Raw genomic sequence first — 25,805 nt, forward strand, 5'->3', positions numbered from 1 at the left:
ATTCTACTTCCAGATTCAAGCTTTAGGCATACATTTTACACCAACCCAATACATTTTACAGCATCCCAAAGGGACAAGCAGAGCAAAGCAGGGAAAAAAAAAAAAAAAAAAAGGAAGCACTCAAAATGTCTTCATAAACACAAAGTCACTGGACAAAAAGAAAAAAAAAGGCAAGATGGCTGCAGGAGGAGTAACTGATGATTCATCTATGGCTGCAACTTAAAATTGCCTCGGGTTTCTATTGGTTTTTCATATCCTTATGGTAGATCTGCAATTTAGATATATACTAGAAATATGGCACGTTAGCAAATTGTTTTGGAAATAGATTCATATCTTCACCTGACCTTTCCAATAGACAGAGTAAATTCAAGTGAATAACCTGTGTAGTTAAGTTGATGTGAAAATGGAAAAGCTTTCATACCATAAATTGTTCTTATTACAATACAATTACCACTGTAAAGATTAACTCACATTGAGGGCAATTTCTTAGCATGGTGAACCAGCAAAGCCTATTTCCCAAAGTGACTGCCTCAGACTCGGACTAAGATCTCAGCCTGTGATTAGAGTGCTCTAACAAGTGTGTCTCTTGGACAGGTTTTTTTGACATTTTAAATGTCCTGAGTTTATAGAGTATCTAAAAGCATACACTTCCAAAGTTACAAAAATATTTATTGTATTGGTGACTCTTATGCCTTGTTCATAGCTATAAAGAATATAAAAATAGAAATAACACATTACTTAAGCCAGAGACCTTGGAGAAAAGCAGAAAAGCCCACAACTGGAAATATGTCACATATTTTCTTTAGAATAAAATACAAGCCTAATCCAATTATCTTCGTTTATTAGTATGCAATTGAATCTTCCTGCATTTTAATTTCATTTGTGATTCTAGCACATTTTAGACATACATATAAGGAAGAAAAAAGCTGTAATTTCTTACATGAATTGATCTTCACCTCCCCCCACAAAAGCGAAAACACACAAACCAAAAGAACCATCTCCTATCTGTTTCGCGTTTAATTAAAAGTGATTTAATATTCTTCCCATCTCCTCATATACCTTTTTCTCCACTGTTCTAATGATTTTCCACCAACTCTTTGGTCTCAATAACCATGTTTCTCTATACTTTTTCAAAGGTGAAATGCCTGGAACTGAAGCGAGGGTTCCAACTGAGAAAAATCAGCACAGTGGAACAGCTCTGCTGGTACTGCCTATTCACCTCCTCCTGCCCACAGTACCCCCCCAGTGCTTCACAAACAGAAAGAGAATTGATGCTCCAAAGCCTGTGTTCTGCATCTCCCACAGTGGCACAGTACTTGGCACAACAATGCCTTCCCTGCATACTGCTAGCATTTGAAAGATATTTCTAGAAATAGCTACACTACTGACTTTAAAAAAAAAAAAAAAAGCCATTTTCTCTTCACATTCAGTGCTTTTCCATCTGATTAAAGATGCTATTATTCTATTAAGACATTATGTGGATGTACCAAAAACTTGAATGTAGAATATAATATCACAATGACAACATAAAAGTTCTTTGCTCATGGATTTAAGAAAATCCATCTTCTCACTGACTTTATCTTATCTCATGTATAGTAGCACAATAACACTCTTTGTCATAATTCCAGTAATTTCTGCAGTTGATCATAACTTATTGTAAAACAAACTCTGCTAAATAAAGTCCACTCAAAACAATGTCCTAGAGGATTAATGCTTGGAAAATGTAGAGCTTCTCACAGGAGTTTTATCTTTCAGGTGATGCAGAGGATCCAGAATTTTAAAAGCAATAAGGCAGCAAAACTGTCAGTACAGCATCAATGCTAAAGTTATATTTACAACATTCAGTTAAAGCAAAAAAAAAAGAAAAAAAAAAGAAAAGAAAAGAGCAACAAAAGCTGCAGTTTGATTTAGGCAACTGCAAGATCTATTTTGTTAACGATCAGCAAATGCAGGACTGTATTTTAACTGAATAACTTTCCACTACATTTGATGTATTTTGTAACTGAGTTTATGCAGAATTTTACACTACTGTGTTTACCTTTCAACGTTTCTATATGAACAAGTACCCAAAGAACTACCATTAAGACTACTAATTTGGTCTGTAATGCAAGAGGGCAGTTCAGTTGCCTCTCAAATTCTTATCTACAAAATTACAAAGGAATGTGGAAACAGGACTTTGAAATTTATATTGATTAACAGCAAACTTGCATTAAGTTTGGACAGAGGGAACAAGAGGACCATCTGCGGGTTGTGCAGTTACCCAAGCTGTAGGATGCTTTACAGGATGATTTGCAGAAATTATCATAGTTCTGACTCATAAATGGTAAATTATGTGTTTAGGCTGAAGCCATTCAGCTTTAGCAAAATCAAACATAAGCTTCCAATAGCTTGATGATAAAAGCACCACAACGTAAAGGAAAATATCATTCCAGAACAGTGCAAGCAAATACCTGAAGAAAACACTGTATGCCTTAATAGATAATTATGAACTAGAGATGGTTTGAGTTAAGTAAGAGAAAACCCACACTAGAGACCTGTGTTTTTAGAATCTTGTGAAACCATTTCTAGACTGTACAGAATCCCTCCATTCACAGATGTAACAGATAATTGGATATGGAGAATACTTGGAGGTAATTCAGGTTGAAAGACAATTTCTGGTAGAAGCTTTGCAGTTTTATGAGCTGACATTAGAAATAAAAAAACCCTACATTCACCTGCTCTAATTCCTGTCTAACATTAGCCATGAACTTGCGCCTATCAGAAGCCAAATATCCGGGGTTTGACTAAAGCAAATTTTCTAGAAAGGAATTGAATTCAGACCTGAAAATTACAAGAGAAGGATAAGCTCATTTCCCAGCCCCTAAAATATCACTTCCCACACTCCCAAAAATCTGCCAGCAGTTTCCATCTCTGCTGTCAGTGCGGGTCTGGGGAGAGGGCACAGGCTTCAGATTCCAGTTAGAGCTTTTCTCACAGCAGCTCAGTGATTGCCAGAGTACCCCAGCTACTGCACATGCGATTCACTTAAGTGCAGGCTGCACTTTTGGGTCGGTTCTTATCATTAAAATAACTTTAAATTGGTATTCAAAGAAACAAAAAGAAAACTTCACTCTAAAAACGAGTGAAAATCCACCCGAATTCTCATGCAATGATTCCTTCTTAAGTGATGAAAACCCTTTTCCCAAACAAGACAGACCTCTGCTGTTGGATGAAGTTACTGCAGGCTTCACAAAGCTTCGTCATTACCTCAGAATAAGTCCCTTGGGCTGGTTACAGCTTACGGCTTGCAGTGCAAAGCGTGGCTCTTGCTGCACCCTAGTGGCACTTGAGGTGGCTTTTTTTGGCAGAGGTTGCCAAGCACAAGATGAGGTGGCCAGTGCCTCCTTCCTAGTCCATTTCTTTCTAAGGCAGCCATCTCATGGAAGCAAACCTGCTCAGAATGTCATAAAAAGCTACCCTTCATGGCACTGCTGCTGCTCCTTAAAAGAAGGTGCTATAGATCCTACAAGCAGAACTAAAAGATGTAATTGCCAAGACTAAGAAATTTAAAGATTTAAAATGAATGCATATTCCATAAATATCAAAATTCCTGCTTTCAGGTCAGCTTTCCATTGACCTGAACTGAGGTCTATGACACTGGGACTAACATATATCTGCCAGTCACAGCATCACAAACTGCATACCAACCCTGTCAAAGTTAAACTGCAGCTGTACTCAGGCTGCCCAGTGCCAGCCTCCCTGTCAGATCCCCGTGCTGCACCACAGTTGCTGTGGACTGCAGCATTGCTGTGATGGTGATCCAAACACTGGAGTTCAAAGTGTGCTTTCTTATTTGGTTAAGAAACAAGCTGCACTCCCCTTAAGCCTTCCATTGAAATAACAGGGTATGATTTAAGAAACAGAATTAGCCTTCCTTACTGTTCAAAGCAAGAGCAGGAGGGAAACAGGCTAGAATCCTCATTGATAACATCATTTGGCTTGGAAGCAAGCACTAACCAGGCAACATGGATAAACTACAAGCTCAGAGGAGTCAGTCCAAAGTCAGATTTGACTCAGACTCTGTAGCAGAAACTAGATAATTATAAGCTAGGGCATGTTTCAGAGGCAGGATCTGGAGTAAGGGATATCTGTTTCTTTGAATACTTGGCTGGGGTGTGTTTACCCAGAAAATTAGTCTTGCTACAAAAAAGTAAATAATTACACCTATAATAGTTGTTTTCTACAACAAAACTCAGTGTTATCATCTGCAACAGAGTTACACTACATCCAGTTTATTATGGTGTAGAGATAGAAGACACATGACAGCAGTTCAAAACATAGATATGAAAAAAAATATCTGGAAGCTTTGGAGTAGCTTAAGTTCAATACTAGAAATACATAACTGCTTAAATTTCACCCTGCTTTCTGGATTTGTTTCAACCTTCCAAGACCTGTTCTCTTTTCTTCAGGAGGGTAAGACACTCCAGAGTTACCACTTGTTAAAAGGCACAGTATTGCATTAATGCCAGCAGTATAAGCGCAATTTTCAATGCCTAAAGTATGACAGTAACATAACTGAGGCAGTTCCATCTGTAGAAAATATAGTGAATTACTGTCTTAGATAATGCAGAAATGTGTCTGATGGCCTAAAATCAGCCAGCTAAGAAAGGAAGTCAGGTAAAAAAGGGACCACACCTTCCAGCTGCCCTGGTTCCTCACTACAGCAGCATCTCTTCTAGCAGCTGAAAGATGAGCTCTCAGATGTCGAGACTGAAAACTTACATAACAAAAGCTTTGTGACATCCAAAGCTTAAAGTAAATTTCATTGAGCTTTGCAGTAGCTTCTTGAGCTGAATTCTACCCAGTTCAGTTCTACCCAGCCCACACTAGGTGTCAGTCCTGCCCCAGCATGGCCGGCATGTAGGGATACAGGGAACAGGTATTCCCAAAGCACTGCATTTTCCTTCGCGATTACTAAGGGCCAAGCTTGCATAGTGGTCAGAGAACAAGAATAAAATCAGCTTTCTGTTCTCATGGACAAACATTAACAAACTGTATGCTTTGTCTTTAAAATGTGTTCTTGTAAAGCTGGGATGGTCTTGTCATGTTAGGCAACCATGTTCCCAGCCCACTTAGGAGATGGGATTGCAGTTCATTTGCCAGCTTCTAGCGCGTCGAGCTAGTTCAAGAAAATGCTGCAATACATCCTAAGCAGTGTGGGTTAGGGTCTCCACACACAGTACACACTCATTAGCTAAAGCTCATGCTGTCATCACTCATCTACTCCTGAGACTGAACTTTTCTGTCCCACAGCTGCAGAAATATCACAACCAGCTGCAGAGCAGCAGCTGGTAGGAAATGCACGTCATGTTATCTGAAATTATTTCCGTGTGCACTTTTACAAGAATATGATGTATTCAGATAAAAGACAAAGTGCACACAGTGTACCTGAGTCATTTCTACCTCACACCCACAAAAAAAAAAAAAAAAAAAACAAAAAAAACCCCAAATCCACAGCCGAGTTACTTAAGATGTTTGTGACTAATATAGACACAAGATAGGAGAGGCAACATGTCCTACACCACAGACAGAGGTGCCCAGCAGGCCCTTGGCTTCGTCTGGCCCTCTTGCCTATGAATGTTTCCAAGTACCACATCATGCTAAAAAGGTCACAGACCTGAGTATGTCTGAATTCATGTCATCAGGGTGATACTCAGAAACCCCAAATCTCTGCTTTCCTTAAACAAAATTCACATCTAACCGTCAGAACACTAAGTTTGGTAGGCCTGTGAAATTTCATGTTGTGCCACAGCAACACATGATGAAAGTTATTTAATCCCTTGTATAGAGCTGGTACCATCTTCAGTCACTGGATATTTCTGCTAATTCACAGACTGAAGCAGCAAAGGGCAGTCAGTCTCCTCCAGATGCTCACAGGGGGAAGGAGTTATGCTCATTCCAGGTCTTCAAAACGTGAGGAAAGTTGATTCTCACACATTGGCTTTGCTGCAAGAATTGGAAAAGTCACACAGCAATCTCTTTTGCTTTTATTTCTCAGATTTAGTCTAGTGTTTATACTGCTATGTATGAAGAAAAAAATGTTTCAGAAAAAAACCCATTATGTTACTCATTTCAGTCTTGAATAGATCATTGGATCACAATAACTTGCTGTCCACAATGTGCAGACAGATTCAGGTGCTCAGATCAGCAGTCACCTGACTGCCCATGAACAGCATGCCAAACTCTTGACTTTCCTAATTCATAAGGACAATAACAGGAGGGGGAAAAGCTATTCTTGAAGTTTCCATGTCACATTTTGGGCCCCAAGGCAAGTCTCCTTTCCTCATAGAGAGAACAACTATCTCCCCCTTAAAAAGCTGCAGCACACAGTCTTCAGACAGGAGTGTCATCACAAAGAATCTGCTATTCAGGCCCAGAAACAGATCCTATGTCAGAGACAGGGCTAAAGGGGAGTTTGAAGTTGATGACAACAAAAGCAAGGAGACTTGTGAAAAAACCACTATGCATTCCCATCCCTAATAAGCTAATCTTCCAGTATTTCTTAACTTTAAACTATACAGTCACAAGATCAAGTCAAACTCCAGTTATTGTATTTTCTGAAACCATTTCTCTTATTCATCTGTGGAAAGCCTAAAGGAAAAAAGTTATCAGTTCTACTACATAATATTAAATTTCCTTTATTTTTGCAGAGAGGTGAAAGAGTTCTAACAAAGCAAGTTAGTGACCCTAAATACTAGTGATCAACAGTATATCTGGACATTGCATGATGCCTAAGTATAACTCCCAAAGAAATAACTGCAGCTGAAAGAAACACTGCAGGAAGAACTCCCCCAATTTTTCCAATACATCTTCAGATACTCTGACAAAAAAAAAAAACAATATCACAAATCTCAGAGGGTTTCTCCACCCCCTGTGATAAAAAGTCCAATTTCCCTCTCAGCTGCAGAGAGAGATTCAGACTGTAATCACCCTGCAGATACCACAGGGAAGGCATTCAGCACTTGTATTCTTTGCTGAAGAGGATTTGCAGGCGCTCCCCCATCCTCCAGAGTTTTTTATTATTATGAAAGAAACACCCTAATCCAAGTTAGATTTCCTGTTCAGAATAATGCACAAGCCATTATTTCCAGACAGCTAGAGACTTATTCTGCTTCTCATGCTGTCAGCATCTGCCTCATACAGCACTTACTGTGCCATTAAATGCTTCCCCCAGCTGTCAGCCAGGAACCCAGAGCTGCTTCATCTCATAAAAAGCAGCTCTTCCAATGCTTCATGCAAGGTCCATCCATATTAGTTAAACAATAAAAAAAAACAGGCAGAAGGAACAAGCTTGGCAAAACAGCATTTTAATGATCCACTTATCTCCCAGGGCCTCATGTCAGTCAAGCTGTACAGCTGAGAATCTGTATGACTTCTCAAGGGGAAAATTCTCTGCTAAAATCAGCCCCACAAGTACATTGGAAGCATTTGGTCTGCACACATGCTCTTCTTGCTGGTCCGAGACATGCCAGTAAGTGTATAGCTGGCCTTCTAGCAGTCAAACTGAAGTCCAAGACTTTCAGCAAGTGTAGGGAACACTATGCCAGGCACCAATTATCAAATTTAAGAGGAGGCCCTGTAGATTGACAAGCTTTCTCTTTTAATATCTACAGCAAACAAGAAGCTTCCATAAGCACCTGTACCCAACATTTATAACGAGTCATAAGAAAAGCCAGAGGAAAAGAAAGCTCACAAAGTGGTCTCTGACAGTCACAGTTGTTTTAGCCACTAACCGGATGGTAACAGTTGTTTTGGCCACTTGTTGCCTGTAACTATGCTTGCAATGTGCTTTTAAAGGCCACCAAGATACTTAGAAATACAATGAAAGAGTTGCAACACTTGAAGGCAAAGATTGGTAGTAACATTTAGAGAAGAGGCACCAGATACAGACTACTTAAAAAAACCACAAAACGTCAAACCTGTCCCCATGCAAAAAAATCCAAAACTACACACACCTCCCAAAAATAAAAGAAAACCCCACACAATCATAAACCCCACACAAAATAGCATAAAAGCAACATTTAAGCCTGCTTCAACTCATTCTGCAATAGCCAGGAGATCTCCAACTCCAGGCACAGTGGGTGGGAGTTAGGAGTCAGGTTAGAATAGGCTGTGCCAATGCCCTTACAGCACCTTCCCAGAACCACCACAGGCACAGCACCAAACCTGGCAAACTGATGAAGTCATCACTTCAAACGTGTGGCAAGAACTTCCCATAGCTCATAGACATCCCAGAAAGTGAGCTCTGGTTTAAAGATAAAGCATTTCATGGGCAAGAGAAGCAATGAGTTGCCATACCAAACCATTCTGTACCTGCAATCAGAGCCCAGTGTACTGTTAATTAGCATCTATACTATTAGAAAAGTTAAATATTAAAAACTCAGGTCCCCCCAGTATGTTCCAGTCTATGAGATTTAGAAGTAAATGCATATTACAGGCTTTTCAAAGAAGCTTGGTCAAATTTTCCCCCAAAGCTGATAGAGCAACTTAGGAGAATAGTTAAAAAAAAAAAAAAAGGTAAGACTGGGCAAACACTGTAATAATGAGACTAAAGAAGGATAATTTTGTACTGATCTCATCAGTCACAACAGTGACTCATTGTGTAAAGAGATAAACAGTTATTCCATGCAGAAGCTGAACTTAAAATCTCTTTTCTCCCAATTCCAGAAAGTTTTTTATTCCTTGCCAATTACATCTGAAAATATTCACAAAGATACTTTTACAAATGAGCTTACTGCAAAACCAAAGAGTTAGAGAAGTCAAAATGAGGATCCAAGTATAACAATATCAGAGACTCCTGGCTGATCTTCTAACGTGCACAAGAACTCCTGCTTACCTGTCTGGAAGCAAGATCAGTTTTTCAATTCCTGTTTCAAATCCAGAAGCCTGGATGGCTCCAGGGACAAGAACTGGATTCAGCCTAGCTTCTTCATCAATAGGATTGAATAACCCAGACATCAAAGCCTCTGGGGTTTTCAAATTTTATAACACAAAGCAAACAAAAAAACCCCATGTTCTTCATTTGCCCACTAAGTATACACCTGTTCATCTTGAGCATTTTTAAATTATTAAATATTCTTTTTACACAGATGCTTCAAAGCTGACAGTACGCACACCAAATACCTCACCTGCTTAAAGTCAATTCTTTATTCAAAGCTGGCTCTGAGAACCAAAAAGGTGGGCAAGCCTGCCAACTACATGCAGCATATTTCAGGAAAATGACTCACTAAGTTCAAAATGTTTTACACATTTAATTAAGCCTTACGCTAACTCCAGTTGGCAAGCAGGAGTGTGAATCATGGAAGCCAGATTACAGGAGCAAACTCAAGGCAACACAAGAACTTAACTGCTTACTTCTGGAGCTGAGCAGTGGCTTGCTGAGGCAGGCATCCAGGAGGATGCTCCTCACCTCACAGGCCAGCATGGCACGGATAGGAAGCAAAGGAGGGGCAGAAGAGAGCTGCCATGGCTCAAAGCCCAGAGGCTGCACCCACCAGTCCCTGCTGAGGCACTGACATCAAATCCTCAGCTCATCCTCCCTGTGCTGCCACTGACACTGCAACACCCACCTACTGCTCCCCCCTTCCCTGTCTTCTACAAAGAGAGATGCCTTCTTCCAACAAAGGATGGAACATTAATGACAGTGGAGGAGGCAGTGGTAATGGTGTCATTAGCACAACTTTGGTGTCATCATTGTGCACGCCACAGCATGTACTCAGTGGCTACCATGCTGTCAACTGGCATATTGCACACTGCAGTATCTTGAGCTCCTTTACTGAGATAGACTACTAGTAAAAAAGATCAAACTTGCTCAAAACAGTCCTGATGCTGAAATAAAAACCATTATGCACATATGTGTTATCCTGTTGTCCACAGGTTGCCCACTCCCACTGCTGACAGCAATGAGCTAAAGTAAATAAGAACACAGAAGAGAGTTCTGAGGCCTCACAAGACCACAGAAAAATGTACAATAGACACTTAGAAGGATGTATAGAACATCCATTAGATGTGCTACAAATCAGCCTCCATCATGCCTTTAAAAAAATGTAGAACACATAAAAGCAGCATATAAAAACATATACCACATGACTAGCTGGCTGCAAGGAAATACAAGTAAAACACAGTCATTGTCCTCTGCCCTCTTAAATATGAAATATGCACAGCAGTGTGTAATTAAATTCTCACACACCCACAGCTCTATTAGTGCATTCCTCTCCATCCCCAGCATCCTGACCTACAGCAGGATTACCAGCTTACCATGTTAGACAAAGGGACACAGACAGACAATCCTCACACAGTCAGGAGCTCACTGTTATCATTTCAGCCAGCACAAAGCTGTACAGATGAGGGCATACATTCTGCAGAACAGAGGTACAAGAAGATCAGAGGTCCCCATTACAGCAGTAGATTCGGTTTTTCACAGGCATGCTTGGATTTGATCCTTGGTCAAGTTGAGACCATTAAGAAACAACCTGCCAGATGCAGTTACTGCCCTCCACTAGTCAAAGGGCAGGGTTAAATATGTAGCTCAGAAATGAGGTATTTGTGGCAGAGGTTTTACAACCATTCCCATACTATTAATCTGAACAATGTTGAACTCCTTGCCATAGCTACCAACACTGAGCTATCAAATAGCAAAACTCTTCATGCAACCCTGAGCACAATTCAAACCAGTAATACTCAGGGAAAGGCTGTCACCTTCTTATACCTTTTCTTTCACCTTTACTTCCACAACAATGTTGTACAAGATATGCATCAAGCCAGGATATCAAGTCATATTTATTTAGTATTGCGCTTTACTGCTTAAATATTTGTTGGATACCGGAATCAGATGTTTATAGCATTTGATCACTTATCTTGTCTGTCTACAGAAGTAAACAAATTACACAGTGCAAACTGACAAATACCATTCAAAACTACAGACTGCAAGCTGACAAATACTACTTAGATTTCTGAGCTAAGTTAATCTCCCTTTCACTCAACAAGGCTGTCACCCACAGAAACACATTAATACCTGCAGTGAGATTGCTTCTCATACACCATTTCCAGAGGAAATCTCTCTGTGAAACCAGATGCATACTCTGGAGATTTATGGCTGCCTTCCCCTCCCTGAAGTGTGATAAGACCTTATGCCAGGCTAGGAAAAACCAACAGCAGGAAATTCAAGAGAATAAAACAATCAACTATAGAAATAAATGCAGACACACACCAAAAATCCCCTACCTTAACAGATCTTCTGGTTCTATCCTTTGGGTCAGATGTGCCCTGTGCATCTAATCTACAGCCTAACAAATACCAAAGAAATGAGTAAACCTTCTGTTTTCTCCTAGAAGTTAGCAGCATTATACATACCTGGCTTAGGCATTCAGGTTTGTAATTTTCCTCTAGTATTTGGCTGCTAACAGTACAGGAGACCACTTTAGGCCTCTGTGGAGAAACTGGACAGTTGCTGGAGAAGGAACTCCCAAAAGCACCTGTGTGCTATCAAGGCACCCAGCACACAGCCCTGCTGGGATGGAGCCCTGCCCTTGCTTGGCCACCACGGGGCCAAGGCTCCTTCTGACAGGCAGGGCAGCCCACAGGATGCTGCCCTGGGAAAACTTCCCTCTGGAGAAAACCCATCATCTCCACCTCTGCAAACACCTTCTCTGCAGTGCTGCTGCAAGACAGCTCCAAGCAGATCTCACCTCAGAGCTCTGTTGTGCCAGGTGCAGTCAGGAGTACTGCAGTTAGGAAGCTGGGATTCAACAAGCATCCCCTAGCTCTAGCTTTCATTTTAGGAACAGAAGTCAGCCCTCCTTCTACTGCTACACTGCCCTTTCCACAGAGTTTCCCAAACTGACTTGAAAGAGATGAAGGGAGCAAGCATTTCAAAGCCTTTAACTGAAATCATAAATAAATAAATAACACCTCCCTCACCATGCCCTGCCTATTCAGCTGTGCAGTGCTCAGAGCAGCCTTCAAGACCTGCAGCATTTCAGGCAGGATTTCATAAACAGTTTTCAGATGACAGACACTCCGAGGTGGCTCACTGACATAACCAAAACATTACTTAATGCAGTTTATTTCTGTTGTCACAGCTTCCTTTATAGGAAGGGTGACTCACAACCCTTAGCTTTCTTAAAAAAGAAATAAAGCAAAACACATTAAAAGCTGCTGTAATATATACTGTACAAAAAGTCTCTCAAGACTGTTCATCATAATAGAAGACTTTTTATAGGAAAATGCAGGAGATTATACCAATTAAACATGCATGATTAATAGCACAAAGCAGGAAGCAATCCACTCAAATAACAGGTCTCATGTACAAGAGTGTATCTGCTTTAACAGTACCATACTGCTCACTGCTCTGTTTGCAATGTTTGCTTCCATAAGAGGTATTGTTAAATTTATGTATTTCCTTTTCACCTCAGCTGAAAATTGAGAATTGGACTGAAAAGATAAAGTTTTTGATTAGTAAATACTGAGGACCTCTCAGTTACTGATTACTGGAGGTGAGAACTGTGGTTGCTAGTGTACAAAAGGATCAGACTACTTGTTCAAGTGCTAAATATTAATAAATATGCCTAATCTGCACACTTAAAACCCAGACCACCCCAAATAACAGAAGACACCCATGAAAGAGATTGTACCAATGAAAGAGACTGTACTTCAATCATCCATCATATATGTGAATGCTAATTGGAATCCACTATGCTTTCCCTCTTTTTGTTTGATGTTTGTTATCAGAAACAATACTTCTAGACCAGGCCAAACAAATCCAGTAATCACTGTAATTACTGACCTCACACAAAAAGGGGAGAAAACATGTACAAAATAAAGACTAAAATAGCAATCAAGAAATCCACATCCACTTTTGATGAGACAAGTCTGAGCAGGGGCAGAATTTGTCATTTACAGAACTCCTTACATCCCAAAACTGAAACGTTTAGAAGACTTCAAGTTTCTACGTTATGTATTTACAAAAAGGTCATTTGCTCATGATACCAACACTTCAAGAAATTTAGATGTACCAGGAATTCTACATAGATGCTGGATCAAAGTTTTGAACAGCTGGGAACTTGCAGTTAGCTTCACAGACACAATATTGTAAAAACACCCACCTGCAACCCTAGACAACAGGTCTTTATATTCAGAGTTGTTGAAGCAACCCTCTTCCACAGAGGCAATACACAACATGACTTTTGTGGCCACCTCTCAGAAATAACTACCTGAATGAGGCAAAGCCTCTGGCAGTTTTAAGCATCCAGGTGCCTGAGAAGAGGTTATTTGCCTTTCTTCTTGACTTCCAAAACTTGTGCAGTGGTGTTTTTGTTGCTGCTCTGAATACTTCATACGCCACTTGTAATTGTCAATATAATCTTTGCGAAACCCTGAGTGCAATAAGCATGCCCGAGTACTGATCACACATTCTATAAACACAAAACTTGTGCAAGTGTAATTCATTTGTCATTCAAAATGCAGCCAGACTAATTTATTACCAAAAAGTTCCCTTTCTAGTCAGCAGGGAAAACTAGTCAAGTCTTGAATAAAATAAACTACAGCATGAAGCACATAACTCCTTTAGAAAAAGAAGCTTAATACTTGACATCTCCAATAACAACATAACTCTTCTGTATCTAACCATGCCCCTTTGAGAATATATTTTCAATTTTTTTCAATTTAGAGCTACCTTCTGATTTTTCCTATGAAATCTTTGGAATAAAGCAGTCAGAGAAACACTTTCTTCCAAAATAACAGTGCCCATTTTGCTTCTGTGTCACATTACTTTTCTTTATGGGAAATTTATTTATTAAGCTTAGAAGTAGCAGGAAAGAAGAGTAGAAAATTCAAAGAAATAACTCTCATTTCAATACAAAACATCATGTTCTAAGGAGAGAACAAACCACAGAGCGAGCAAGAAAATTAGAGCAATCTCGTAGGAAAAAAATTAAAACAATTCTAAAATGAATTACAAATTCATTGTAATGAAGAAAAATTGATTTTGTTTTTCCACTCTAGAGTTGTAACCATCTGCGTGTAAATTGTAGATTGTTTCCATTTTAAATAACGCATCTCCCTAGGAGGCACCACACTCATCACAGAAACAATTTATCCTTGGCTCTAGGGACTGCCAAGTGACTCATCTCTCCTGATGACACAATTCACTCACATCCAGCACGCTCTTGAGCACCAATGTCCATTACGGTATAAGATTATTTTTCTTGAGGGAATGCCTTCCCCCAGATGAACTTTCATTTGTCTTCAGCAATTACCCTTGTTCAAAATCAAGCAGCCTAATGCCATGAAGCATTTTACATCTTGCAAATGCTGTCAGAACCTCTTTTCCCTGTCCAGCATTACATTTGCTCAGTTGTGACCACTGCAGTGCAGTCTGCAATGTTCATGTTAAAAGCTTCCGAATGCAATATATTTTCTGTGCATCCATGGGCCTGTATAATTGATTAAATCGGAGTTGGTCATTTTAGTGTCCACTTGGCAAAAAAACATTTGGCTAGTTAGCTGTTTTTTCCATTGCTAAACACTGCAGACTTCAAAATCCAACACACAACAGAAAATGCACCAACAAACCCCACACCCGCCATGCATTATCCCTGAACTCTGCAGGTTGCACCACTCCACTTTATCAGCACTTCCTGGAGTACCAGAACAGAGATGGAATCACCATGACACCAAGGTCCCGATTCAATAAAGGTTCAAGAAGATCAAGGCCAACACAGGTAGAAGTTACACTTCAATAGGAAGGAGCACCAGCTATTATCTCAAGGGAAGCTCTGCTGCCAACTCTAATTGTCAGTGACTTTTCTCTACCAGCTAAAAACCCATCATTGAGATGGATTTTTAGCTGGTAGAGAAAGTCCAAGGATGGAGACCAGAGAAAGTAGAGGGTCTCAAGAGATATGGAGACAGCTCATTTTTGCTTGTGAAAGACTAAGGTTTCTGAGAAACAGAATCTGCCACCCTTTAGCCACAGACAGAAGAGTTCCAATGAAGGTTCCCATTCACCCACATTCACCACAGACAACAGCATTTAGCAAACACTGCAGAGAGACAGAGGGGTTGAAAACTGAAAAGGGTTCACAGACTTTTGAAGAAGTTTTTTTTGAAGAAGTTTTTTTTACAGTGCTCTTGTCTTCTCTCTAATGCATCAGAGCCATAACAGCACACTGCCTGAAAGCAGTAATTCAAAAAAGCAGCAGTGACAGTGCAATAACAACAGCTAGAACCAAAAGTGTCACGTGAATGGGATATCATATATAAATGTTGCTAAACCTACATGTTTAGGCTCAAATGTCACAAGTCTTTCAGATAATGTAAGAAGTTTTTCTACACATTTCTTACTGCCAAAATTGGAAATTTTCTACGTCTCTATTTGCTTTATGAAGCATACAAGGGGACAGACAGAAAAAAATAACAGACTTTCCTTTTATATTGATATCTCTCCTATGTCTGTTTTAATTCAGTTGAGACAGTGACAACAAGAAACCAATTTACAAATACTCAGAAGTAACAACATTCTATTTCCATAAGAGTAGCACAGCTGTCACCCTGCCAGCTTCCCCTTCATTGCTGGGATTCTGAACACAGGCTCTGGGCTGCAAGAGAAGGAGGAGACATTTCATTCATTCCATGACCCCAGCTGTCCCCTCTCATATTTTAACCACACAAAGTCAATGACAAAACCTTTAGCCTTTATCAAGGACACACATTATTATACAGTATTTTTTATGGAGTTAAATAGAAACCAATATTCTATTGGTTGCCTGATCAATTTCATTCCAATGTAAATTGCAGTTATTCACTCTAAAAAGTGTTAGACAATAGGCACTGTAGAGAAATACATTTTGGGAATTAAAACAGTTTCTAAAAATCTACTTACAAAGTTATTACCTACCAAATCCTTCATAAGGGCTAAATACTAGGGATTTTTTTTAAATGAAAAATTTTAAGTAAAACAGCTTACACTGCCTACAACACATGCTCAAAGAATGTGGAAAAACGAAATAATTTGTTTCTTAAATACATCACCAGAGCAATTTTGTAAGAATCTATGCAAGGCCATAATTTTCCAGTCAGGGTCTGTATTTGAATTCATTGAGCATCTATTTGTATAGAGATAAAATAGTCATCCCAGATAGGTGCCTACAAATATTTCTTTTAGAAAGATCTGTAGCATAACATCTGAACTTACCAATACATACTGTAATTATAAATCATTACTTGATACAAAAAAAGTTCATTACTTCAAACCTTTTTCTTAAACAAGGTTCCTTAATTCTGAGTGTTTGGTTGTTGTTTGGTTTGGTTGCTTGGTTTTTTGAAGGAAGAAAAATACCAGTATGTTCAGTAAACATGTTGTTGTCATCCATCAACCCAAGCCAGGCTTCCCTCCTCAAAAGTTTTTTACATCATATTATGAAATTTTACTTCTCTACACTTTGTGCCATACTCCTTATCAAATAAGTTTCCTATTTGTTTTTCTCTGAAAGGAAAAGCTCCTCTTGCAGGCCAAGTTTTTTAATAAGGTACAGATTTCTTGTGTGTATAAACATATATACACCAAGAAATGTCTTGTGTTCTGTGACCATTCCTGACAACTAAAACACAACTCACAAAGCAGCAGAAAACTAAAGTTCTTCTGTTTGAAGGACCTCAATACACATGCTAACCCGTGACCTACAAGCTCAACCACAGAGACATAGATTTTTTCCTTTGCTGTGCAGTCATTTTTAATTAAAAATCATCACCAACATAGTTTTATAAAGAATTGAACATTCCATACCAGGTGTATTGAGACCTTTAATTAATTGAGCTAGGAGACAAGTGAAAGATCACCAGAAACTACTGGAAAAAAAACACCTCTCCAACTTCACCAGAAAGGCAACCCTTTTAATGGCAAACCAGAATGTTCTGAACTGCTTTAAGTTCACTGCTGGTTTTTTCATGAGACATAGACACACCAGCAACTGTAGTGTTGATGTGCACTGCTTGAGCTATTTTGACATAATCCTAGTGAAAATCACAACAAACAGCCTAGGAGCACTCCCTCTTATCTCTAGGTGAATATGATTCCAGCCCCTTTGCTGCTGGTGGCTCAACATCACACCAGCACAGATGTGCCTCAGCACATCTGCTGTAGTGCATACCTACTAGAGACAACATGTCCAGGAAAAAGCAGAAGCCTTCTTCAGACAACAGGAAGAAGCCTCATATGCACAGATCCTAATCCTCAAAGAATCCACTTTATCCACTCTGGTTTCTTCTGAAAACCAAAAGCAATCCAAGAGATTGCTGCATTGACAAGTACCTGATAGAGGTGATAAGCCAATAAGGGAAGTTGTTCTGCTGGACCTGACCCCTACAAACAAGAAAGAACTGATCAAGACTGAAGTTCCAGAGCAGTTTTCATGAGAAGAAACTCAAGATCCCAAGACAAAAGAGCAAAGCAAAAGTCAAGATAACAATTGCAAACTTCATCAGAACAGGTTTTGTTCCCTTCAGGCATCTGCTTGGATGAATCCCATGGCAGATGACCCTGGAAGAAAGAGGGGTACAGGACAGCTGGATAATTTTCAAGGATCACCACTCCTCCTAGCTCAGGATTTGGCCACCCTGACCACTTTTGCCTCATGCAAAGGCAGCCAAAGGCCTGCATGAATGAACAAGGACCATTTGAAAAACCTCAGACATGCAAGAGAAGTATATCTAAATGAAGGACACAGGAGTGTCCAGGAGCGGCAGGAAGACTATTAGGCATGTAGTGGAGGTGTCAAGAAAGCCAAAGCCCATGTGCAATTCAGTCTGGTGACAGAGGCAGAGAGCAACAATGACTGTTGTAGTTCCAGCAGCAGCAAAAGGAATACCTTTGGTCCTGCTACTGAGCAGGGAAGGAGATAAAGTAACAAAAGATACAGGAAAGGCAAGGTACCCGGTACTTTCTTTACCACGGTCTTTACTGGTAATTCTGAGCCTTTAGGACTCCCAAGCCCCTGAAAAAGGGTGGGAAAGAAGGATTTGGCTTTGGTGGAGGAGGGTCAGGTTAGGGGGCATCTAAACAAACACAACATACTCTATGAAAAGAATGTGGGACTTGATGAGACACATCCATTAATGCTGAGGGAACTGACCAATATAATTGTGTAGGTAGCCACTCTCAGTACTCTGAAGACACACGGTAATTAGAAAAGCTTCTTGTGAGGTGTGAGAAAGGATGTAGCTCCTCTCTTCAAGAAGGAAGATGCAACAAATTGCAAGCCAATCAGGCTCACCTCAATACCTGAAAGGGTGATGAATCAAATCTCTCCAGAAAGAATTCACAAGCACATGAATAGCAAGAAAATTATTTACTGTAGTCACCATAGATCTGCAAAGAGGAAAATTGTGCTTAAACAACCTGACAGCCTTCACAATTTTGAAGAATGAAGGTGCAGGCTTCAAGTTAGGCTTTTGACAGTGTGTCCTACATCAGCTCAGACAAACAGATGAAGGACTGATTGAATCAGGTAAGTGAACAGTGAGATGGATCAAAAACTGAACTACAATACCCAGAGGGTTGTGATCAGAACAAAGATCTGTTGGAGTCAGTCACTGGCAGACTCCAGGGATCAAGACTAGGCCCAGGATTATTTAACATCTTCATTAATCATTCAGATGACTGGGCAGAGTACACACTTTACAAGTTGGTAGATGCTACAAATGCAGTAACAGCTGGTGACACCAGACAGTTGAGCTGTGTCCAGAGGGACTTTTTCTGACTGAAGAAATTGGCCAACAGTATTATCCTGAAGTCTGGCAAAGGAACATGCAAGGTTCTGTACCTCAAGAAAAATAACCCTATGCTATAGGCTAGGGGCTACACAGCTAGAATTCATCTTTGCAGAGAAGGACCTGGGCATCCTGGTGGACAAGTTAAATTGAGCCAGCTGGCAAAGAAAGTTGACAGCACTCTGGAGAAGTTGAGTTAGAGAAGGTGTTGCCAGCAGGTCTAGTGAAATGATCTTTCTCTTCCACTCAGCACTACTAAGACATGTGGAGTGATGCCCTGTTCTGGGCTTACACTGTTCAAAAAAAAAAAAGACATGAACACACTGAAGCAAGAGAAGGTGAATCACACAAAAATAAACATTGGAGGAGCAGATCTGACCTACAAAAATGATTCTGAGAAAGCCGTAATTGTACTCCCTGAAGACAATGCAGGAGACAAGGAAAGAATGGAGAATGCGTCTTATTCACATATATAAATACCCAAGAGAGAGAATAAAAATGACAGAACAAGACTCTTTGCAATGGTATCTCCAGTGAAGTGACTGGAGGCAGTGAGCACAAACCAAAACACAGGAAATTTGAACCAGGAATGCTTTCTTTTCCTCTTTAGGTGATCAAACACTGGAACCAGGTCCCAGAGAGCTTGTAGGGCTCACTCAAGGCACAGCTGGATGCAGTGCCAAACACTTTCCCACCACTGACACTGCTTTCAGCAAGGAAGGGAAGGTTGGGCTTCCAGAGGCACATTCCAACATCAGTTTTCTATGTTGCCATTAACATTTATTGCCTTGATAACAGCAGCATTAGAGCAACAAAAGTAAAATTTCCACTGATGAGCAGATTTGAGCTTTTCTTCATTGTGATCATTCAATGAAGTTTTCCTTCATTTCCTAAAAAGTATCACACGAGCTGTTACTGCCATTAGTTATAGGAACTCAATCTTTCATTGACAATCCAATAAATTCAAATCCTTGCTACAGATGGTGGCAGAGCCTTCAACACAGGCTTGCCATGACCTACACACAGAGCATCCACCTTTGCTCCCTCCAGTTTTATTACTCACATTTTCACCGGTGCACACAGTATCAGCAGAAGTTACATGTCTTTGGAAACTGCACAGAAATTAGGAGTAAGCCTAGGTACTGCTATTTTCAGTTTTGCTGCGCAGTTCTGTTTGTGTTTCAGTACTTACATTGTATATCTGCCCTACTTTCCCCAAGAGCCCCATTCCATGTTTGAACTAGAGCTGACAAATTCCCTTGAAAGGGTAAAACAGTTCAAAGTGATGTTACAAGATAGCTTCTGAATGCTGTAATTTCAAAGGACTGTGAGCTGTTTTGCACATATACTCATTATTTTAGAAAAATGTGACAAAATTTTGCTGCCAGCTGCACCTTCAAGGAAGTTCAGACAGGATGTCAACACTTTAACCTAGACTAGCCCACAAGACACATCAACCTTAAGTATGCCGGAGCCTGTAACCAGCACAGCTGGTCAGACTTATCCTTCTCTACCAATAAAAGGCCGTTTTGTCAAAAACAACATCCTAAGGAAAAACTGCATCCCACAGGTCTAAGCAATAACTGCTGCAGGAGTATAAAATCCCCTTTAGGAAATTTCCATCCACTAATCTACTTGCTTCTGTGGCAGGACTAACAGGGTCTGTGGGATGTTTCTCATCCTAGGAAAAAGCCCCAATGGCAACCCTCAGTAATCTGGGTGACAATTCTAGAGCAGAGCTGACACAGATGTGTCTCAGGAACACTTGTTCTATCCAACAAGCCTGTTAATTTATGCTCCCAAGACGTTTAAAGAAATTATCCATCAACAGGAAAATCAGACCTCAGAAAACAATGAGAAGTGCAGGTTTTACAATGCATTTTACCACCATCTCATTTTTCCACACTATACACAGCATGGGAGAAACAGCAGGAGCCCAATGTAGCCTAAGGCAGACAATTTACAAAAAACATATTTTAAGCAGGTTCAATGTCTCTAAAGAAAAAAAAAAATTTCTTTGGGTTTGGGCACAGTACAGCTATCAGTCACCTGAGGAGTAGACTGATCTTCCTTACAATACCACTACAGCAGGACACAAGTTCCATGGAAATGGAAGAGGCTTACAGACTGAGCCAGCAAAGGACTGAAATACCATGGCTGCAGCAGAAAAAAAAAATCAGAAATAAACAGATTACAGACATTAAGTTGCACACTGGAATGTTGACATCAGAAAATTAGAACACAGGATTAAGACTTCTGTTCAAGAACTGATTACATGCCATTTTTTTCTGCCAAATTTCAACCTTACGAAGTATAAGAAGCATCCCTAATGAAAATTAACTAGGTTTAAATTAATTTGGGAAATGAAGGCTATATTCACAAAAGTCCTCCTAAAACCCACAAACCAGAAATTTTATCGTCAGCCACAGCCTCAAAAAAAGTGATGAGCCAAGCTACCTGCATGTAATTTCTTCCCCAAGCTTTTTCAAGAGTAATTAACTCTCTTGTTAAGAAATTGTAATGGAAGGGGAAAAAATCCATTTGGAAGCTGCACTCATCTCAGAGATCAAAGCTGAGATTTCTTCTATCATTAGGGGGTTAAACAATGCCTTTAACATAATAAAAGTGAACAAAAACACAACCTCGCACAGAAACCCAGACATCAAAGGTAAGTCTTAGATTTCAAGGGGTAAGAGATAACCAGGAAGCTGATCTTCAAAAGGTGGCTGCTTCAACATGCATCTTTGCAGCCTCCCTTCACTCCTCAAGGGATTCAGCCTGCTTTGCTTTTGGACATCAGCAAAAGGCTGATGAGCTATCAGGCACCCCTTGGGGCTCTGCACAAACCAGGAGCACCTTGCACTGACACGCGGGACCAGGGTCCAGCCTCGCCCTCAGCTCATTACAATAGTGAAAGATGATTTGACCTTGCCTGCTTTGTATCTTCATATGACTTACCTGGCATTTAAATGCTCTGAGGCAAGGCTTACCTTTTCCTGTAGGTTTGGCTTTGTTTGTCCTAATGAGCACAGTAGCACAGTGCCAAAATAATATAAACAACAGATTCACTTGAAGCAAAGGGTTAGCTCAGTCTTGCTGTGGTGAAGAGCCAGCCAAGGGAACAAGCAGTAATGACTTCAATTTAACAGTTTGTGGAATTAACTTATGCACAATTTAAATACACAAACCTTGTTAATATGACAGCTACTCCTTTTAAGATCATTACAAAATCTTCTCTGCAGGAAAACTACATACCTCAAGAAAACTATATACCATTCTTTCTTGGAAAGAATGCACAGGCAACATTTGCAAAATAAAATTCTCTAAGCTCTAGCTGAACACATATTTATATTCCTCACTTGACCTCGTAATAAGAGACCAAAAATGGGTTGGTTTGTATCTTCACAGCTACAAGCACGTGGAAAACATGCACCAGAGACATTTTGTTTCATGAAGACAGAAGGTGACTATAATAATTTGTTAACATTTGTGTGATCCATGAATCAGGTGATTTACCTCTTTTACAGGTTCTTCATCCGGGGCAGCATCTTCCACTACAGTCTAGTAAACAGAGAGGAGAAAAGAGAAGAAAAATCCTGTAAATATATGCCACCAAGAAAGTAAATTTTAAGCCAAGATCTAGTCAATTTATGTTTAGGCAGTTAAGTTGCTTTCAATTTATCCTACTATAATAGGCTTGTTCAATTTTTTCACACTTTGCACAGGTAAATTAACTTTTGAATCCATAGGGACCTGCTTTCTCCAAGATATACAAAATGTTAAGAGAAGAAAGCACAATAAAAGAACTATTAAAATTACTGATGAATAGTTGAAGCCGAGCCACATTTGTCATAGAATCAATAAAGAACAAAAGATTATTACTGGAAAGAACTAGAGGAATGAAACATCATTTCTTGCTGGGAAGAGAGAATATGTGTGTAAATATAAGAGCAAATTTTCTAAACACTCAGCTTCCATTTAAATGCTGTGCTTACCTAAAATCATTAAGTGATGAACCCATTGGAAAACAGGTAGAAAGATTACATAGAGCTTGATCACACAACCCTGTCTCAGGAAAAATGTTCCCAAGGCTGTAATTCACTATCCTATCCATCCAGCTTGAGTGGGATCAATAGCTTTGCCTACTCTCAAAGAAAGTCTAGAACAGCAAATAACCCAATTTTCTTGCTTACCTGTCAAACACAACTAATGACCTCCTGAGTCAACAGGTGAAAGGAGCAGTATTTCACTCTACTCTTCCTTTTCACAAACATAATATAGAACATGCCCTTGATGCACTCTTCCTTATCAAGGGATTGATTTACTATAAAAGCTGTCTTTAATATCTGCAAGTCATTCACCTGAGTCATGCACAGGCACTCATAAATGTCTGTTTTAAAAGTGTTTTTGGCATTAAGGAGGGGAAGGAGAAGGAGGTCCATGTGCATCAAAGAATTAAACTGTCTCCCTCCTTGTCTACTAACTGTGAAAGCTTCTGTGAAAAAAAACAACTTGCAGACAATCATGAAAACATTTTATCCCACACAGATTCAGAGACCATTACAGTTCTCTTGAATCAGTACAACCACTAGTGTTTAAGCTGCATTCAGCTCATTAAAGACTAAATGTTTCTGTTTGAAAATGTCTTCATGGACAAGAGCCCACAAGAGATGAAATTAATTTACATGTGCTTTTACTAGATTTGAGCAAACAGTACCTCAGCAATTCTATCTACAGCATGATCTAAAATGGTATAATGTTGTAGCATATCTTTATTGTGTTTAGAGACACCAATAAATGAAAAATAAATGGTGTTTTATGTCTTGTTCCTATTTAAACTGCAGGAGCTTATGCCTTCAATTCTTTAATCCTCAACTTCTTGCAAGTGAAATCTCAGGAGCTGATAGAGCAGTGTAGCTCAGCTATCCTGTTCTTTCAAGCAGGAAAGGAAAATAAAAGCCCCCCCAAAACCTACAAACCCACACATCTGACTAACTATAATTCCAGTATGTCAAATATCCTTGGTAAGGAGATCTACACAGTTTCTTCTGAAAGAAAGGCCTGGGTAAATCTCTACCAGCAAAAGAGGTGACAATACAATGACATCATTCCAGGTGATGGACACTGGGCTTTAGTGCAGGATTTACCCTGTGATCTACCTTGGGGAGTTTTTCCCAGAAATTGACAACAGAAAAAGCAATGACTGAAGTGCTTTCTCTCGGGACCAGAAAGAAAAACACTGGGCCCACAAAAAACAAACATTTTAGAAAGGAGGGAAGGAGGAAGAAAAAAACCAGGCATGTATATGCACTTTGAATACCAGTCAACAGAAAGGTAGATAGGAAGGGAGCACCATTTCTACAATATTCAGCAGAAAACTCTTCACCATAAATAGAGGTATACAAGTCTTGTCATTGTGAAAGAGATTTAACAAGGTGTCAGCTGACTTCAAAACAAAATCAGGAAGGATTCATAGTTTCCCAGCTATAGCCTGTTTATTAACCCTCATATTCCTTGTATCCCACAAAGTAGAACGAGTGACAGTATTCAGAAGTGAATTATATGATTTAAAGCTTTGCAAGCCCCCCAGAGCTTGTTTTTAACCTAGGGACTCCAGAATTATCAGTGCTGGTATAATACATGACATTATCACTTCTGCTGTACTGTTTGCATGTACAAACCAACACCTTGCATGAAACCTTTCCTGCAGCTCAGCAGTTCCTTTTGAGTCAAGTGTTTTGTGTTCTCCATAACCTGTCTGGCTCAGTTTCACTCCCATCTTTCCCTCTCACCAAAACCCTTTTACAGTATTTCAATCAAACGAGGCGATGGGGGTTTAAAAAATAAACCCCAACACCCCCCACCTCACAAGTTTGATTTGTCTCTTTCTACCACCTGTCTGTTACAAATGTGCATCCCTGTGCTATGAAAAATTGACCTGAAATACTCTGGGGTTTTTGCACTGCTCAATAGCCCCAGAAACACTCAGGAGCCTACCTTGTCCCCTTACAGTACAAAACCCATAAAATCATAGAATAACCCAAGCAGGGAGGTACCCACAAGGATACAGAGCTCAGCTCCTGCACAGGACATCCCCAAGAATCCCACCATGTGACTGAGAGCACTGTCCAAACACTTCTCGAACTTGAACGATGCCTTTCCTGACACAAGATAACCCTAGACTGAAGGTAATGAAAACGCTGCAAGACAAATTGCGAGCACACGCAGCACAGCAGCCAGCTAATTATCACAGCATCGTGTTTCCAGCGCGATCCGGAAAGCACAGCCTTACGCTGAGAGCTAATGGGCAAACGGTTAACCAGAACCCAAGCGAGGTCCACGGACCTATTCGAGCCTCAAATTACAGATCACATACTTCATGCTTAAACGCGAGCCTGAGTCCGGCTCAGCCCGCTTTGTGGGCTTTCCATCTGTTGCATACGCGCTTTCCTTTCCAGCTGGCCCAGCGCTCCGGGCATCAGCATCCGAACATCCCGCACTGCCCGGGCTGCCGCTCCGAGCCGCTCCGCCTGGGAGGCAACAGGTTCCGAGGCTCCCTGGCTGCCCGCCCTCAGCGGCGAGCAGAGCGGGCGAGGGATGCTCACCGCACCTCGTTTCGTGGGCTTTGGGGCACCACCGCGCTGCTCCCCCGGCGGGAAAGGGGCACCGGCGGCCCCGCCGCTGCCGCCCGCCCCCGCTCACCTCCGTCTCCATGGGCTCCACCTCTATCCCCTTCCATAGCTCCAGCAAGTGGGCGATCGGCATGCTGGGCGATTCCTGCCTGCGGACGGGATCAAGCAGAAGCAGCGCGCGTCGGCCGCCGGCGGGAGCGGAGAAGGGAAGGTGTCGGGGGGGACGGGGCGCGGAGCCGAGTGGGACCGGGACCCTGCAGCCGCCCGCTCGGCAAAATGGCTCCGGGCTGCGCCCGGGGAGCCGCGGGCGGGGCGCGGGCGCTCCGCAGGCGCGGGGGGCAGGACAAGGCAGCGGCCGCCGCTCCGCAG

At 40.8% G+C, this 25,805-nt stretch overlaps 1 protein-coding gene across 1 annotated transcript in view; it reads right to left on the reverse strand.

The window, feature by feature from the left end:
• RPS6KA2 (ribosomal protein S6 kinase A2) overlaps positions 1 to 25,569 on the reverse strand; it is a 276,138-nt gene extending 250,569 nt beyond the window's left edge. The window contains exons 1-2 of the mRNA XM_059467989.1: positions 25,507 to 25,569; positions 22,321 to 22,365 (exon numbers count right to left, since the gene is read on the reverse strand). Coding sequence (XP_059323972.1) covers positions 22,321 to 22,365; positions 25,507 to 25,569 — 108 coding nt within the window. The remainder of the gene's footprint in view (positions 1 to 22,320; positions 22,366 to 25,506) is intronic.
• Between the last annotated feature and the right edge of the window lie 236 nt (positions 25,570 to 25,805).

Source organism: Ammospiza nelsoni, chromosome 3, assembly GCF_027579445.1.
Source record: "Ammospiza nelsoni isolate bAmmNel1 chromosome 3, bAmmNel1.pri, whole genome shotgun sequence".
NCBI classification, from domain to species: domain Eukaryota; kingdom Metazoa; phylum Chordata; class Aves; order Passeriformes; family Passerellidae; genus Ammospiza; species Ammospiza nelsoni.